Source organism: Hylobates moloch, unplaced genomic scaffold (assembly GCF_009828535.3).
Source record: "Hylobates moloch isolate HMO894 unplaced genomic scaffold, HMol_V3 SCAFFOLD_4, whole genome shotgun sequence".
In the NCBI taxonomy this organism is placed as follows: domain Eukaryota; kingdom Metazoa; phylum Chordata; class Mammalia; order Primates; family Hylobatidae; genus Hylobates; species Hylobates moloch.
The window spans coordinates 110,917,593-110,932,364 of NW_026652279.1; the positions used below are offsets into that span (position 1 = coordinate 110,917,593).

The 14,772-nt window shown below is 48.5% G+C and overlaps 1 protein-coding gene across 16 annotated transcripts in view; it reads right to left on the reverse strand.

The window, feature by feature from the left end:
* Positions 1–10,907: 10,907 nt before the first annotated feature.
* Positions 10,908–14,772, reverse strand: part of CAB39L (calcium binding protein 39 like) — a 135,132-nt gene continuing 131,267 nt past the window's right edge. For all 16 annotated transcript variants that reach the window (XM_058437883.1, XM_032150885.2, XM_032150892.2 and 13 more), the window contains one exon: positions 10,908–13,241. In XM_058437883.1, the coding sequence (XP_058293866.1) occupies positions 13,062–13,241 (180 nt within the window). In that variant the 3' untranslated portion in view covers positions 10,908–13,061. The remainder of the gene's footprint in view (positions 13,242–14,772) is intronic.

The window sequence follows — 14,772 nt, forward strand, 5'->3', positions numbered from 1 at the left end:
TATTCCTGAAAGTTTAAAGATTCATCTTCAACATGCTAGGGAAAGCCACCATGATAGCTAGTCTAATAATGCCCAGACCATCCCCTCATTAATGAATGGAAAGCTCACATTTTAAGATGAATATGGGCCAGGGAGGTTTCACCTTTCTTGGCTGAGGTTGATGCCAAAGTGATAAACCTCAGTGCTTCCTGCCTCCCTGTTCCCTGGGGATGGGCCAGAATCAGATGCCATCAGGGACCCTGCAGGCAATTCTGAGAATTCCTTTTAAGAAGACACCTGCAGGAAGGGTGAACCACTTTCTAGCCCTTCTGCAGCCAACCACTCCCCCTGCCTTTTGATGACACAGGTTCTGCACAAGCTGAGAGGGAGGAGGGGGTGACAGCCATTTCTTGTAAAAAATGCCTCAATGAGAAAAGGGCCACATGCATTTCTTGTAAAAATGCATCAGTGAGAAAAACAACAACAGCAGCAGCAACGGCAAATATTTACGGAATCTCCTACTATGATCCAAGCCCCCAAATCAAGAAAATGTGAATGCTGATGTAAAAAAGGAAGGTATTTGTTCAAACTGCCTGGCCAGTGTTTTTGAAGAAAACAGAGATCTCCAAAGACCCCTTTTTTGGTCCTAGGTAGCAAGCAAACGAGGAGTTCATTAAATGTGTACTGTTTATTTGTGGTGTCTCCAAGCAGAGTAGTTGGCTCTCGTTATATATCTGGGAGAATAATCAATGATTTATGCTTCTGACAGCCTTATCATAGCCATTTACATAATGGTCATGTGTATCTGTGACTTTAATACCCTCTGCATATAACCTTACTATTTAAATAGATTACAATGTTTTGCTGTTGTGACTTTGCTTGTTTAATCATAGCTAAGACTTTTCTGAAGTCAAATACTTTTTCCATTATCACAGTGAGGCGTTGGCAAAAAAGTGGGGTCTTGCTGGTTACACTTGCTGAAAATAAGTCATGAATTTATTTGGACTGTCAAGATTGGAGCTCTGAATTCACATAGTCCAGTGTTTATGCACAGAGGACCATTGGCATTGCCATTGATTAGGACTGGCATGACCACTGCCAGAGGTTTAGCAGCCCTGGCACACATCCACCAAATGCCATTTCAATCACTCAGAAATTTCTACAACAACAGAAGGCCCCCCACGTGTTGGGATGGTGGGCTGCCCTTGCTTGAGCACAGCTGATCCATCCAACCACTGGTTAGCGGTTGCATCTCCTCTTCAACACTCCCCTAAAGGGACAGATCAGCCGGGCTCTGCTCCAGCATCCCCAGCGATGAAGAAGTCACCACCTCCTGAAGCCACATTGACCTGTCCTCATTATTAACATGTTATTTTTATGGAGTAAACTCCCCCCCCGTCACTCCCCTCAGACCTTGTGTATAGCACAGGCTGTTTGTGTCTCCTCTCCCACAGGAATGCCCTGGAATACTTGAAAGTAGCCATTGTGTTCCTGCTGTCCTGTGACAGCCTCCCACCTCTCCTGGAAACTTACTGCATCATTGTAGCTAGGTTTGCATTTTACAGTGAAGCACTTTTTACTTCACCTCATTAAATGTTCACACTGTGAAGCAGGGATTAGCATTTCCACTGTACAGATAATGAAATGGAGTCTCAGGTTAAACGACTTACCCAAGGCTACACTGCTAACAATTGGCAGAGCCAGAACATGAATCTGCTCCAAATTCAATGCCTTCCATAATTTTCCCAATATGCACTTCATTTTTTTTTTCTTTTCTTTTTGAGACAGGATGTCACTCCTATTGCCCAGGCTGGAGTGCAGTGGTGTGATCCCCACTCACTGTAGCCTCGACTTCTTGGGCTCAGGTGATCCTCTCAACTCAGCCTCCTGAGTAGCTGGGACTATAGGTGCCCACCACCACACCTCGCTAATTTTTGTATTTTTTGTAGAGATGGGGTTTTGCCATGTTGCCCAGGCTGGTCTCGAACTCCTGAACTCAAGCAATGTGCCCACCTCGGCCTCCCAGAGTGCTGGAATTACAGGCGTGAGCCACCGCGCCTGGCACAATATGCAATTCATTTTGTCCAGCCTCTCCCTCTGATGTCTTCGTTCTTCCGATTGCAACTCCTCATGTCTCCCGTGGTGGAAGGCATCAGTGGCCCCAATTTTTCAACCTTCCCTTTCACACGTTTTGCCAGTTCCATCAGCAGGTGGAACTTGTTTCCCCTTGCTTGACTTTGTGTTCAATAGAATGAGGTGGAAATGTCCTCGTGCGAGTTCCGACATTAGGCTCAAGAAGCCTGTGTGTTTCCACTTTGCGTTTCTGCCATCACCAAACATCCGGAGCAGAGCCACCCCAGCTAGCCCAGCCGAGATTAGGTGACTCCCAGCCAACCCACAGACTTAGGAAGAAAACACTGGTTTTATTTAAGTTATTGCGTTTCAGGGGGCTGGTTATGCCGCAGTTGCTAAGCAATATATTTCTCCAGCTTTCAAAAAGCTTCCCTTTCCCCACGGGGTTCCTTTCCCTTCATTACTTGGAAGCCTGTGCTAGCTTTCTCAACATCCTCCTCCTGTTTATTCCACAAACCACTGCTGTCTTTCTGCTCCCCCTCCCCGTGGGAAGGTGCTCCCCAGCTCCTAGTGGCCTAACCCTGCTTGGGCCCTGGGCCTTCAGTGTGCAGCATCAACCCATCCTGAAACTCTCCTTTTTTGGCTTCATAACGCTTACCTCTTGTCGGCCTCGACCTGTTCTTGTGTTTCTTATCTCTCTCCTCTCCTCCCACGGCTCTTCCTGGGCCCTCTCACCTCTTTGCTTCCTCTCCAGGGCCCCCATCCTTTCTCAGGACCTTGAGGACCACCAAAGTGCTGACAACTGTTCCCAGCCTGCGTCTCTTCCCAGGTGCAGCTGTGTGTGCACGCCCCTAGACGGCTCCCCCGGGGGCCTGATTCACAGCAATGATCACCAGCACGTGAGGAAAGACTGGCGTAGGGGAGAGTGGCCAGGGCTCCCGCCAGAGAGGTGTTGCAGGAGTCCAGGCGAGAAGTGATGCGGCCCAACAGGGCATTAGGGTCACCAGAACCCCCTGTCTGGGCACCCATGCTTCTCCCTGCAGAGCTGGAGTTTTGTTTGCAGACCTTAGTGTGGGACTTCACATTTATCCTTATTAAATCTAGGCATGATTAGATTGCACCCAACACTGCAGCTTGTCCTACCGCTTGTTAATTTTGTTTCAGACACTAATTAGGCGTCGCTCTCAGAGACCAGGGTCACTCAGGCATTTGATCAATGCGTTACTTGTGTCCCATCCAAGTCATCGATAATGTTGAATAGAAAGGGCCCCGCAGGAACACAGTAAAGATTATTACTTGTTTTAGCCACTAGAGGGCTGCATGTCCCAGAAATTGATGCAGGTGCCGCTTAGAAGTGAAACTAGGAAATGTCAGCACTGTTGGGTTCTATGGGGTTTGGAGTTTCCAGGGCGGGGGCACAGAGGAGAGTGTAGCACACTGGGGAGCTGCAGATGGTTGCAGCATTCGTGGGCAAGGAGAGGGAGGAGTAGGGGGTTGGCAGAGACCACGAAGGGCCTTAGGAACACTTCTGAGGAGCAATAGGAAGCCATAGAAGAACTTTAAGCAGAGGCCGCACGATCATATTATGCTTTTTTTTTTTTTTTTTTTTTTTTTGAGACAGGGTCTCTGTCACCCAGGCTGCGGAGCAGTGGCGCAATCACGGCTTACTGCAGTCTTCAACTTTTGGACTCAAGCGATCCTCCTGCCTCAGATTCCTGAGTAGCTGGGATTACAGGTGCACACCAACATACCTGGCTAATTTTTTATTTTTATTTTTGTAGAGACAGTTTCCAAGCTGATTTCAAACTCCTGGGCTCAAGCGATCCTCCCACCTCAGCCTCGAAAAATGCTGGGATTACAGGCGCCAGCTGCTGCGCCCAGCCCCTATTTGCATCTTAAAGCCGTCACTCCAGCATCCGTGTGGAATGGAGGGAGGAAGAAGGGAATTGGATGGCTGCTGGTTGGTTCAGAAAGAGAAATGATAAAGGTCTAAGGTGACATCTGAAGGGAATAAAGGAGGGGACAGAGGAATGTAAGTGAACTGAGCAGAACGAGGGCAGAGTGACAGGAGACAGAATGGCAGGAGCCACCCAACAGGAGGGGAGGGGGAGGGAAGGGAGGGTCACCTGGAAGATGTGAGGGGGCCAGGGAGTGAGGAGAGAAAGAGGAAAGTGAAATTGTTCTTTGTAAAGAATGAGTCCTACATTCACTCACGATAGAACATTTACTATGTCCCAGACACTGGGCTAGACCCTGGCGATAACATTCACGAGGGAAACAGACACTGCCCCTGCCCTGGAGTTTTGCACCCTAGTGGAGAGGCAGCCGGTATCTGGGGCGGGAGGCTCCTGTGCTGGGCCTGGGAAGCCCAGAAGTGGGTATTTAAGCTGAGAGAGCAAGGATGAGAAGAAGCAGCCAGTGAAGAAAGCTGGGAAGACTATTCCTAGCAGAAGGAACAGTATGGGGGAAGGCCCTCTGGGAGGGATGGAAAAGCAGCCAGGCTTGCTGGACTTGTTGCAGGAGGAAGGCTCGGCCGGATCCTGTGTGCTTTAAGGACAGTGGTCAGGGCTTTGGGTTTGATTCTGTGCAGCAAGGGAAGCCACTAGAGGGTTTGGGGGCAGGAGAGAACCATGACCAGATGTGACCTATGAAAAGATCACTTTGGACGCTTGCAGAGATGGGGTGCAGTCCAGGTGGGAGCCATGCAGATGCAGAGAGCTGCTCAGATTTGACACAAGTCTCAGAAGCAGAAATGCTGATGAACTGGCTGCAGGTGAGAGGCAGAGAGGACTCATGTGCCTTCCTGGGTTTCTGGCATGAACAACTGGGGGGATTTCAGGGGCATCAGCAGAGCTGGGGAAGCCAGGTGCAGGGAGTGACAGGAAGTCATATGCCATGTTTTGAACTGTACCTTGGAAAGAGGGAGCCTGAGAGGCATCCAGCCAGCAGGTGAGTGTATGCATAAGCTTGGAGATTGCCGACGTCGGCCTGGAGCCACAGAGGTGGGAGCCACGCGGGGGGCACACACAGACCACAGACCCGAAGCCTTGCAGGAAAACGGGGGAGATGGAGACGAGACACGCAGGAGACTGAGCCTGGGCACAACAGTGCTCGGTGCTTGGCTGTGAGGTGGAGGAGGCTGAGCTGAGAGAGCACAGGAGGGTGGGATTGCCTGGGCGACAGGAGAGGAGAGGGCCTGGAGAAGAGGCCACCAGCTCTGTCACCTGCTGCTGAGGGGTCAGACGAGCACAGGAAATCGCTACTGGATCTGGCGGCTCTGAGGCCCTGGATAGCCCTGGGAAGAGCATCTTCCAGGGAGGTAGGGAAGCCAGAGACGGGTGGGTTGTGAGGTACATCACAGGTGAGGAGGTGTAGCCCATTCGTGGAGAAATTGGAGAAGTTTCACCCTGAAGGAGGGCAGAGAGACAGAAAAGGGGCTGGAGGGGCAGCTGAGGGATAAATGGTGCTTTTTTGATGGGTGACGCACGTCTTGTGCAGGAACTACCTGAAAACTTGTGAAGACATTAGAAAGAAGAGCCAAGACCCAAGAAGAGAATTGAAGGTGCGAGGGAAACTGTCATGCCCACCCTGCCCTGGCCTTCTTATCCAGGTGCCTGTTCCCTGGCTGCAGGTCACGTGCCACACCTTGATTCTGATGGGCATAGCACATTGACAACTGAACAAAGCCACTCGGGTTGGAAATGGTCCCTGGTCAAGGTGAAGGACACGCCTGGTGCTGCCAGATGCCGCCGGGCAGCTGCAGGCACGCCCTCTTCCTTCCTCCCACACCCTGGGTAGCACAGAGCCTCATTCATCCAGGCCAGCAGGTCACAGCCATGGAAATGTCATGCTCAGTTCCCAGGGAAAAGGGGCAGAGACTTTTTCCCCTGCAGAAGAACCAGTCTGCACCTAGGGCCTTGCCCGTTTTCCCCAAGAGTCCTGTGATTATATAAGCATCATCTGTCCCTGATGCTGGGGTCCTGGTTGAGACCTCCCCAGGGCGGGGCTGGGGTGACACAGCTAGGCCCTGGCCTGGAGTTCAACCACCCTTTGTCCTGATGGCACTTTATAAAAACACTGTCAGCTTGGTCTCTGGGATAACAGGGTTACAAGCCTCTGAATGACTAACTGGCCCTCAGAGCTAACTGGATCAAATACAGACTTTGGGATGATATTGCGTGCACCCAGGCCGGGTGGAGACCTAGACTGAGCATGGACACTGCCATAGAGAAAGGACATGGGAACCGTGGGGTCCCCCTGCTGCCCAGCCACCCCCACACCCCAGGTTGAGGTGGGATGTGGGTCACAGATAAGGTTAAAATACAAATGGAGGCAGGTGAAAAGTTGGGTGGGTCTGGAGGTTTGAATCGCAGCAAGGAACGGATCGCTTCCTCTTCACCCAGACCTCAGCTGCTCCCTAAATCTCAGTGACCCCCAAATCGGTGCCTCTGGCCCACATCTTTCTTGAGCCCCAGACTCATTTGTCCAACGGCTGCCTGGACTTCTCCACGCCACATCTCCAGGCACAGGACACTCGTGTGCCTCTGCCTCCCCATCCTGGGCTCCCTGTCTTGGCCGAGCACATCACCTTCTACTCAGGTCACCCACGCCACAGGCCCATGTCCTCCAGAAATGGTTCAGCTATGCCTGGTCAATAGTAAATCCTAAGTATCTCCCAAGTTCTATGGCTGCTGCCTCTGGGCTCTGGGTTTGAATCCTGCACCACCATCTGCTCACTGTATAATTGGGTGAGCAACCCTCTCAGTCCCTGTTTCCACATCTGTAATATTGGGATTGTGAAAGATGTCAGAATCAGAGCGGAGCCACTTTTGTTAAAAAACAAATCCTGACAAATAGAGCCAAGAGAAGGCCATGAAGAGAAATATTCTCATGCATAAATGCCTAATAACAAAAACTACCACGGGAGACTATGAAAACTGCAACCTTGCACAAAAAGTGCTTCTAGGAGGACACCTGCCCAGTGACTGTCTGTCCAGCCTTGGACTGGTGTCCCTCTTGCAATTAACCCTTGTAGCCAAGGATCATTACTTCAAAGCAACGATACAGTCCTCACTTTCCTGTTAAAAACCTTTGCCTTCCTTCACCTCCCTGAAGGCACACGTGCTTTTTACTCTGGAAGGCATACTCCCTGGCAGTGCCTTATTCCTGAATAAACATCACTTTCTTTGAAAGCCACTCTCTGGTTGTTATTTAGGTTGACAGGATAATCACAGTACGCACCTCATAAGGTGCTTCTGAAGACTGATGTTAATACTCTAAAGCATCTGGAGGGGGACTGACAGCAACACCGAGTTCACGCTCGCTGTTACCAGCAGGTGCTCATCATCCCACCCTCCCTCATTGTTCCCCCTCCAGGGCCGGCTCCAGAGCTTTCCCCACCAGACACGCAGGTGTTCAGGTCACTTCCTGAATAAAGGCCAGCCGCCTTAATGATGGCGTCAGACCCTGCTGGGCATTCAAAGCTCCCTCCCGGCCCTCTCACATCCCCACATGCCCCAGACACAAGGGCACAAGCCTCGTCATTTTCCAGCCACGCTTCGTGCCCACGGCCCTCCCTGCAGTGGGAATCTCTTGCTCTGGTGATGGGGCTAACGTGGGCGCCCAATCTGAGCCCGGCACGTCACCTACTTTACCTCGTTGGTTCCCACAACAATCCTGTGAGGCAGGTCCTCTTTTGGCCTGTTTCCTGGAAGCTCGGTGATTCTCAAGAGAGAACAGCTAGCCGTGGAGCCAGGATTTCAGTCCAGGTGTGGCCGTTCCCAAAGTCCAGGTAGTTCTAGTTAATCCACACAAACCTCTCATGAGTAGATGACATTTCAAAGGAAAAAGGGACCTGACGTCTCCAAGATGGGGAAGGATGGTAGGAGGGTGTGTCAGCCTCTCCCCAAGGCAGAACACATCTGGGGGCATCTGCAATGTCTGTTTCGCTAAGCATGAGCGCGTTTCCACAATTCCCTCTCCAGCAGGTGATGAATTAGGGTTGGTCCCAAGAGCACATCGTGTCAGCTGTGAGGGGAGGTGAACTAGGGTGGGGCCCCTGTGGTCGCAGCTGGCTGGCGTTGTCAGAGACCTCTGGCTCCCCTTGTTGTCAGGGTTCCCCATTCCCTGCACCTCCCCCTTCAGCTTCGCCACTGTGGGCCCAGTGCGGGGGGCTCTGCACTGACGGGTGCCTGCCCTTCTGTAGGTCTGCCACGTCCTCGGGGTCGGCAGTGGGATCTGCCCTTCCTCCCGGGCTCCTCACCTCCTGTCTATCCTCCCTTCTCTGCTGACTTGGCCCCAGTGCCAGCTGCAGGGGACGGACTTACAAAGGCCTCTGACTTCCCTGCCCCACGAGCTCCCACCATCACAGGAGGCCTACAGTAACCCCGGTGTGTCACTCGGTGTCCTGTCCCAGGATCCATCCCTAACCAGCAAGGAGAATGAATTCAACAGATGTTAAATGAACGAATAAATGAGTAGTTGAATACATATTTTTGCTATTTTACAACTTTAAAATATCAGAACTAAAACTAAAAGTGATCTTATTTTTTCCAACCTTCCCTAAAGGATAAATTATTAATGTATATTGCAACATATTCTCCAAAGGGGCCCTATGATCACAGCATTTTAAAGTAACACAGATGGCTCTCCGTGGAGTGATTAAATTGCATCTATGTTACATTGGTTGATGGTAAAGGGGTTGAGGCTTTCCGTGTGTTTTGATGGCGACTTTATTTTAGGGTATTGTAACTGCACATGCTCCTCCGTTAGGAGGAAGTGATGAGGGAAGGCGGGGACCCTGGCAGGTACTGGATGTGCGTCCACCATGAACTTCAGCCTCTGTAGCCCCATGGTGCTGGGGCCACTGGGAAATGGTGGAATGGCTGGCTGAGTGGCAATCGCTCCTGTAGGGAAATCTAAGCTAATATTATGTCTAACTGAAAAAGAAAGCCAAGAAAACAAAAGCAGGTGCAAAACTGCAATCTGAAATTTTTTAACACTTTATTTCATTATTTAGTTTTATTTTGTACAGATGAAGTCTCACTACGTTGCCTAGGCTTGTCTCAAACTCCTGGGCTCAAGCAATCCTGATCCCCCACTCTGCCATACCCGCCCCCTATCCCCAGCCCACCCCCATCTCCACCTCCCAAAGAGCTGAGATTAGAGGCATGAGCCACTGCCCCCGCTGCAATCTGAAATTAATGCCTATGTCAAGTTGAAGGACTGCTCAAAATATTGGAGAAGTTCAAGACTGAATGTCCCTACGCTATACAGAGGTCTAATCAGATCTTCCAAACATCAGACGACCAAGTGAAGTTAAGTTACCTACCCCCCTGAATGAATCTAGCTTTCGAAATCTTTCTGCTGAGTTATCCTTTAGCACTGGTATCCAGGATTCCTTTTTCCATGGGGGCCGGGAGGAGATGAAGTTATCTGTCCCGGGGCGGAGAGCTGAAGAATAGGCCAAGGGGCCTGAATTTGCAGCCTGGTTTCCAAAGACACGGACCTTGGGGTCAGCCCTGACCCTAAATCCTGGCTCTGTGGCCAGCTGTCTGATCTGGAGGGAGTTACCCTCTCTGTGGTCCAAGTTTCCCTCCGTCAGGTGGAGACTTGAGTGAGATGTCTGTGTGGGCTTAGTGAAGACCAGGCTGAACACTCAGCTTTGCTCTGCTTATTATGGCAGCTACATAACAGCAGTTTCCACGTTTCAAAAACGAAATCACACCTTGTTTACATCCATCTTCAATCTTTTCAGTCTTTTTAGGTAGACTAAGGCTAGCTTTTCAGGGTGTCCCAATAGTATGTTTCAGACCTTTATCTAACTGTGAGCCCCCAATACAATATCCAAAACCTTTCCGAAAGAACATCCACGAAGAGATGGTGTTCATTCATGCCACATGTATAATATTCTTTTGGATAAAATGGTAAAAAAGTAAAAGACATAAAATCGTAATGTCCTCTAATATAACAGGCCAGCAAGATTTGTAAATCTGTTTTGAAACAACTATCTTTTGACATTAAAAATGACTCCAGGAATCTTTGAGTTTCATTTTCCTCACATTGTTACAATCACTTTCAGTCTTATATAATTTCTAGACTGTGCTATGGCTCACAGCAGCTGTGTCTCATGGGAAATGTGGACAAACCAGTCTGGCTGGTGAGGGGGGCTGTGGAAAGCTCACAGCCCCTCCTTGGACTGCCACCTCGCTCCCCCAGAGCCATCAAAGGAGGTCCGTCCACGAGGCTGAGGGTCTGGGACATTTCCAAGGGGAGGGTGCTCCTGAGTGTTTCTCCAGGAGCAATCCTAGCGTCTGGGCAGATGCCTGGCTCTGGCCAAGAGCCTGGTCCAAGAACATTATGATCTCAGTCCCTGCTGGCCTAACGCTAGGACCCTCCCAGCTGGGGAACCTCCCAGGCAGCAGTGGGGGAGAGTTCCACATGGTTTCTGATGCCCTGGACCATCCCTAGTTCACAGCCTTGATAATGAAGGTGAGGGAGAGAACAGGAATTTGGCCTTGGGCCACTGTGGGCTTGTATCTAGGGTATCCCACACTAGGTCCGGGATCTTTCAACCACTCAGAACCTCAGTGTCCTCAATTACACAATGGGAAAGACTCCCAGGTATGGGGAGGCATCAACAGTGGGATGTGTAGATTTAGTGTTCAGTAGGCGCTGCCTAGTCAATGGTGGTTAGTGTCGCTTGGACGATGGGACGGGTGCAGGGTCACTGGTTGGTGGGGCATACAGGAAGGTGTGCTGGGACCCTGGGGCAGCATAAGGCTTTCCCTGCCTGGAACGGTGGCAAGAACAAACACAGCCACACAACACGCAATGGAATGAAACCAACCAAGAGGTGTGTGGTACCTTTTATTTAGTCAGTCTTCATTTAAATGTGTGCTTTTGAAATCACTAAATATGACCTTTTCAGAATTCAATTCTCACAGTATTTACAGTGAACTTTGTACAAACAAATCTGACTGTGAGCTTCCTGCTCCCCCTTTCACATTAATAACTTACAAATTCAGATCACAACAAAACCCCAGACTCTAGTTTTCTGTTTGAAAGGTACTGAGCTGGGATAATGGGTTGCTAGGAAAGAGCTAATGCAAGCCCAAAGGAAATAAAATGTTTTCTTTATCAGAAAAGAATAACAACAAGGCCTCACTCTCCAAAGGAAAACATACATCCCAAGATGTTGTGGAACAGTATTAAGTAACCAAATACATTTCCAGTGGTGATTTCACCTTCATTTTTAATACTTACACTCATCTCTTTTAATTAAATAAGCGAAACCAGAAAAGTGCAATTCGAAGGGACTCTCAACTGTCAGGGAACGTTATAAAAATAATCTGACGTCAGTGACTGAAGAGTGCGGGTCAACAGGCTGCCGGCCGGCCTCCTGCAAGGGCATTGGCCAGGGAGGCCACAGCTGCCAGAGCGGGGAGGTGCGCCAGGCTCCACATCACCTGCCTCGGGGTCCATGCCAGGCAAGGAAGAAACACACACCTGGGCCTAGCCAAGGGTGGTGCACTGCCAGGTGATTCTTCAGGTACAAAATCTACCAAGGGGATCAGTCCTGGAGAACACATTTCTCTTCCCCTCTCTAGGCAGAGAAATACCTGGCTGAAGAAAAAGTACACAACACTCAAGTAATGTAAAAAGGGAGGGTTCCTGTGGAAGGCAACGATTCATGATTTAGAAACTGAAGTGTAAAAAATACAGATCAACAATTGTGCCTTTCATTCTTGTAAAATATCGCTTTAAAATCCCGTTTTAGATGCTTGATGTCTGAAATGAAACCACGGCCTTTTAAAATATTTTTGATTCCAAGCCTTTTATAAGGAAGAGGAATTAACACCTCAATCATCCTAGTCGCAAGAGACTATTCAGGACCAAAACTGTATAGGCTTTCTATGTGTTCACTAAAGACTGTGATGGGCAATTATAGAATGACAGCTTATTAGAAAAAAATTGCTTTTATCAACATCTGATACAATGGCTCTGAAAAAAAATTATTGATGGATATGAGAATTTTTTCACACATGAATCATTTCTCCTTCCAATGGTTATTGATACTGATAAAAGTTCCCCACTGAGACTCCCTGGACCCACGGTTTGTGCCTCCTGGGCATCCCACTACGGTGATTCCTACTCTAAAAGATACTTACAGCAGAAAGCATTCACCCATGACCATTATGAAGGAAATATTCTGTCCCTCACTCACCCTCTGGAAGTCAATATGGAACAGCAGTGACTCTATCCAGAGCCACATGTTCACAGTTCTCTAGCAAGCAGGTCACATCCCGTGGGTCCCCTATTCCCCGTGACCCTTGTTGATCCATCCTCTTCCTGCTCAGTTGCTCCCCTGCTCACCTGGACTGCGGGAGGCATGGGCGCGCCCACTGAGGCCACGCTGATGGGCTGAGACGGAATGCGGGACAGGGAGTGAGGAGAGACTGAGCTGAGAGGGAGCACTGGATCCTGGGAGGTGCGGATGCACTGATTACAGTCCAAAGACACTGGCAGCAACAAAGGACACACAATGACTGGAAACATTAACCTCACCTTCTGGGATCTCTCAGTGCCCTGAGCGATCTGTGTGTCTACCTACAGACGGGCAAAGCATGTCTGCACCCTGGCCCCATTCCCACTTCTCCCCTGAGAACTCAGTCCTCCTTGAAGACTTGGTGATGCCTGTCAATTGAGCTCCCATTTGGCAGCTCATGGTGCCCAGGGGCTCACGTCTGCAAGTTAAAACTGCTTTTATCAACATCTGATACAATGGTTCTGATTTCACATAAATAATCACAGACTTGACTAAAATGAATATATTATTCTAGGTTAATTTTTTTCCCATTCAAATGTTTATATTCCATCTACCTAGAACAATTACAACAGAAAAAATAGGCACCTCCAAAGTCTTCCTAAGAATGATGACTTTCTGAAATGACACACTGTACAAACTGGACAAATGAGACGACTGACTGTGACAGGGGCCGGGGAGCTCTTCAAGGGGCCGTTTTCTTCAAGTCTCGGATCTGTTTAATCAAGTAGTTCTTCTCATCAGCGAACTGCTCATCATCCGTCCTTTCTTTTTGGAAGCTGCTCAGAAACTCAATGAGTTTGGGCTGATTTTTTAACAGGATCTCCACAATAGGCTGTGTTTTGTGAGGACTGGCCACAAACACCTGAAACAAAAAGAAACAAATACTTAGGAGTGCAAGCCAGGGACCTCACCCACGCTACAGCAGTGCAGGCCAGGGACCTCACCCAAGCTACTCGCGTTTCATGCGTGACTGATATTATTAATGTGTAGAAGCCCCTGACTCTAATTCTCAGTGAGGGTGATCAATACAGTCACACACCACATAACGACATTTCAGCCAACGACAGACCATGTATACGACTGTAATCCCATAGCACCATAATGGAGCTGAAAAATTCCCATTGCCCTGTGATATCGTAGGTCAGTGCATTTACTCATGGGTCTGTGGTGATGCTGGTGTAAACAAACCTACTGCCCGGCCAGTTGCATAAAATTCAAGCCCATACAATTATGCACAGTGCATAATACTTAATAATCAATGACGATGGTACTGGTTTATGTATTTACTATACTATACGTCTAATCATTATTTTAGAGTATACGCCTTCTACTTATTAAACAAAAAGTTAACTGTAAAACAGCCTCATGCAGGTCCTGCAGGAGGTATCCAGAAGAAGGCACTGTTATCGTAGGGGGTGACAGCTCCATGGGTGTTATGGCCCCTGCAGAACTTCCAGGAGGACAAGATGTGGAGGTGGAAGCAGTGATACTGATGATCCTGACCCTGTGTAGGCCGAGGCTAATGTGAGTGTTTATGTCTTAGTTTTTAACAAGGAAGTTTAAAAAGTAAAAAATAAAAAACTTTAAACATAGAAAAAGCTTATAGAATAAGGATATAAAGAAAGAAAATGTTTTTGTACAGCTGTATAATGTGTTTAAGCTGTGTTATTGCAAGAGTAAAAAAGTTTTAAAAAATTAAAAAATAAACTTTTTATAAAAGTAAAAAGTTACAGTAAGCTAAGGTTATTTTTATTTATTTATTTTTTTTGAGACAGGGTCTCGCTTTACTGCCCAGGCTGACGTGCAGTGGCACCATCATAGCTCACTGCAGACTGGAACTCCTGGGCTCAAGCGATCCTCCCGCCTCAGCTTCCCCAGTAGCTAGGACTACAAGTGCATGCCACTGCACCTGGCTAATTTAAAAAGTTTTTTGTAGAGACAGGTCTGACTACGATTGCCAAGGCTGGTCTCGAATTCCTGGTCTCAAATAATCCTTCCACCTTGGCCTCCTAAAGCTGTGGGATTACAGGCATGAGCCACCATGCCTGGCCCTAAGGTTAACTTATTATTAAAACAAGGAAAAAAAAAATTTTAAATCAATTTAGTGTAGTCTAAGCAGTGTTTATGAAGTCTACAGTAGTGTACGGTATGTCCTAGGCCTTCACATTCACTCACCATTCAACCCTGACTCCCCCAAAGCAACTGCCAGTCCTGTAAGCTCCATTTATGGTAAGTTCCCTATACAGGTGTACCATTTTTTCTCTTTTATGCCATATTATTACTGTATCTTTTCTATGTTTAGATACTCAAATACCATTGGGTTATAATTGCCTGCAGTATTCAGTACAGTAACATGCTGTACAGGTTTGTGCTCTAGGCGCAATAGCCCACAC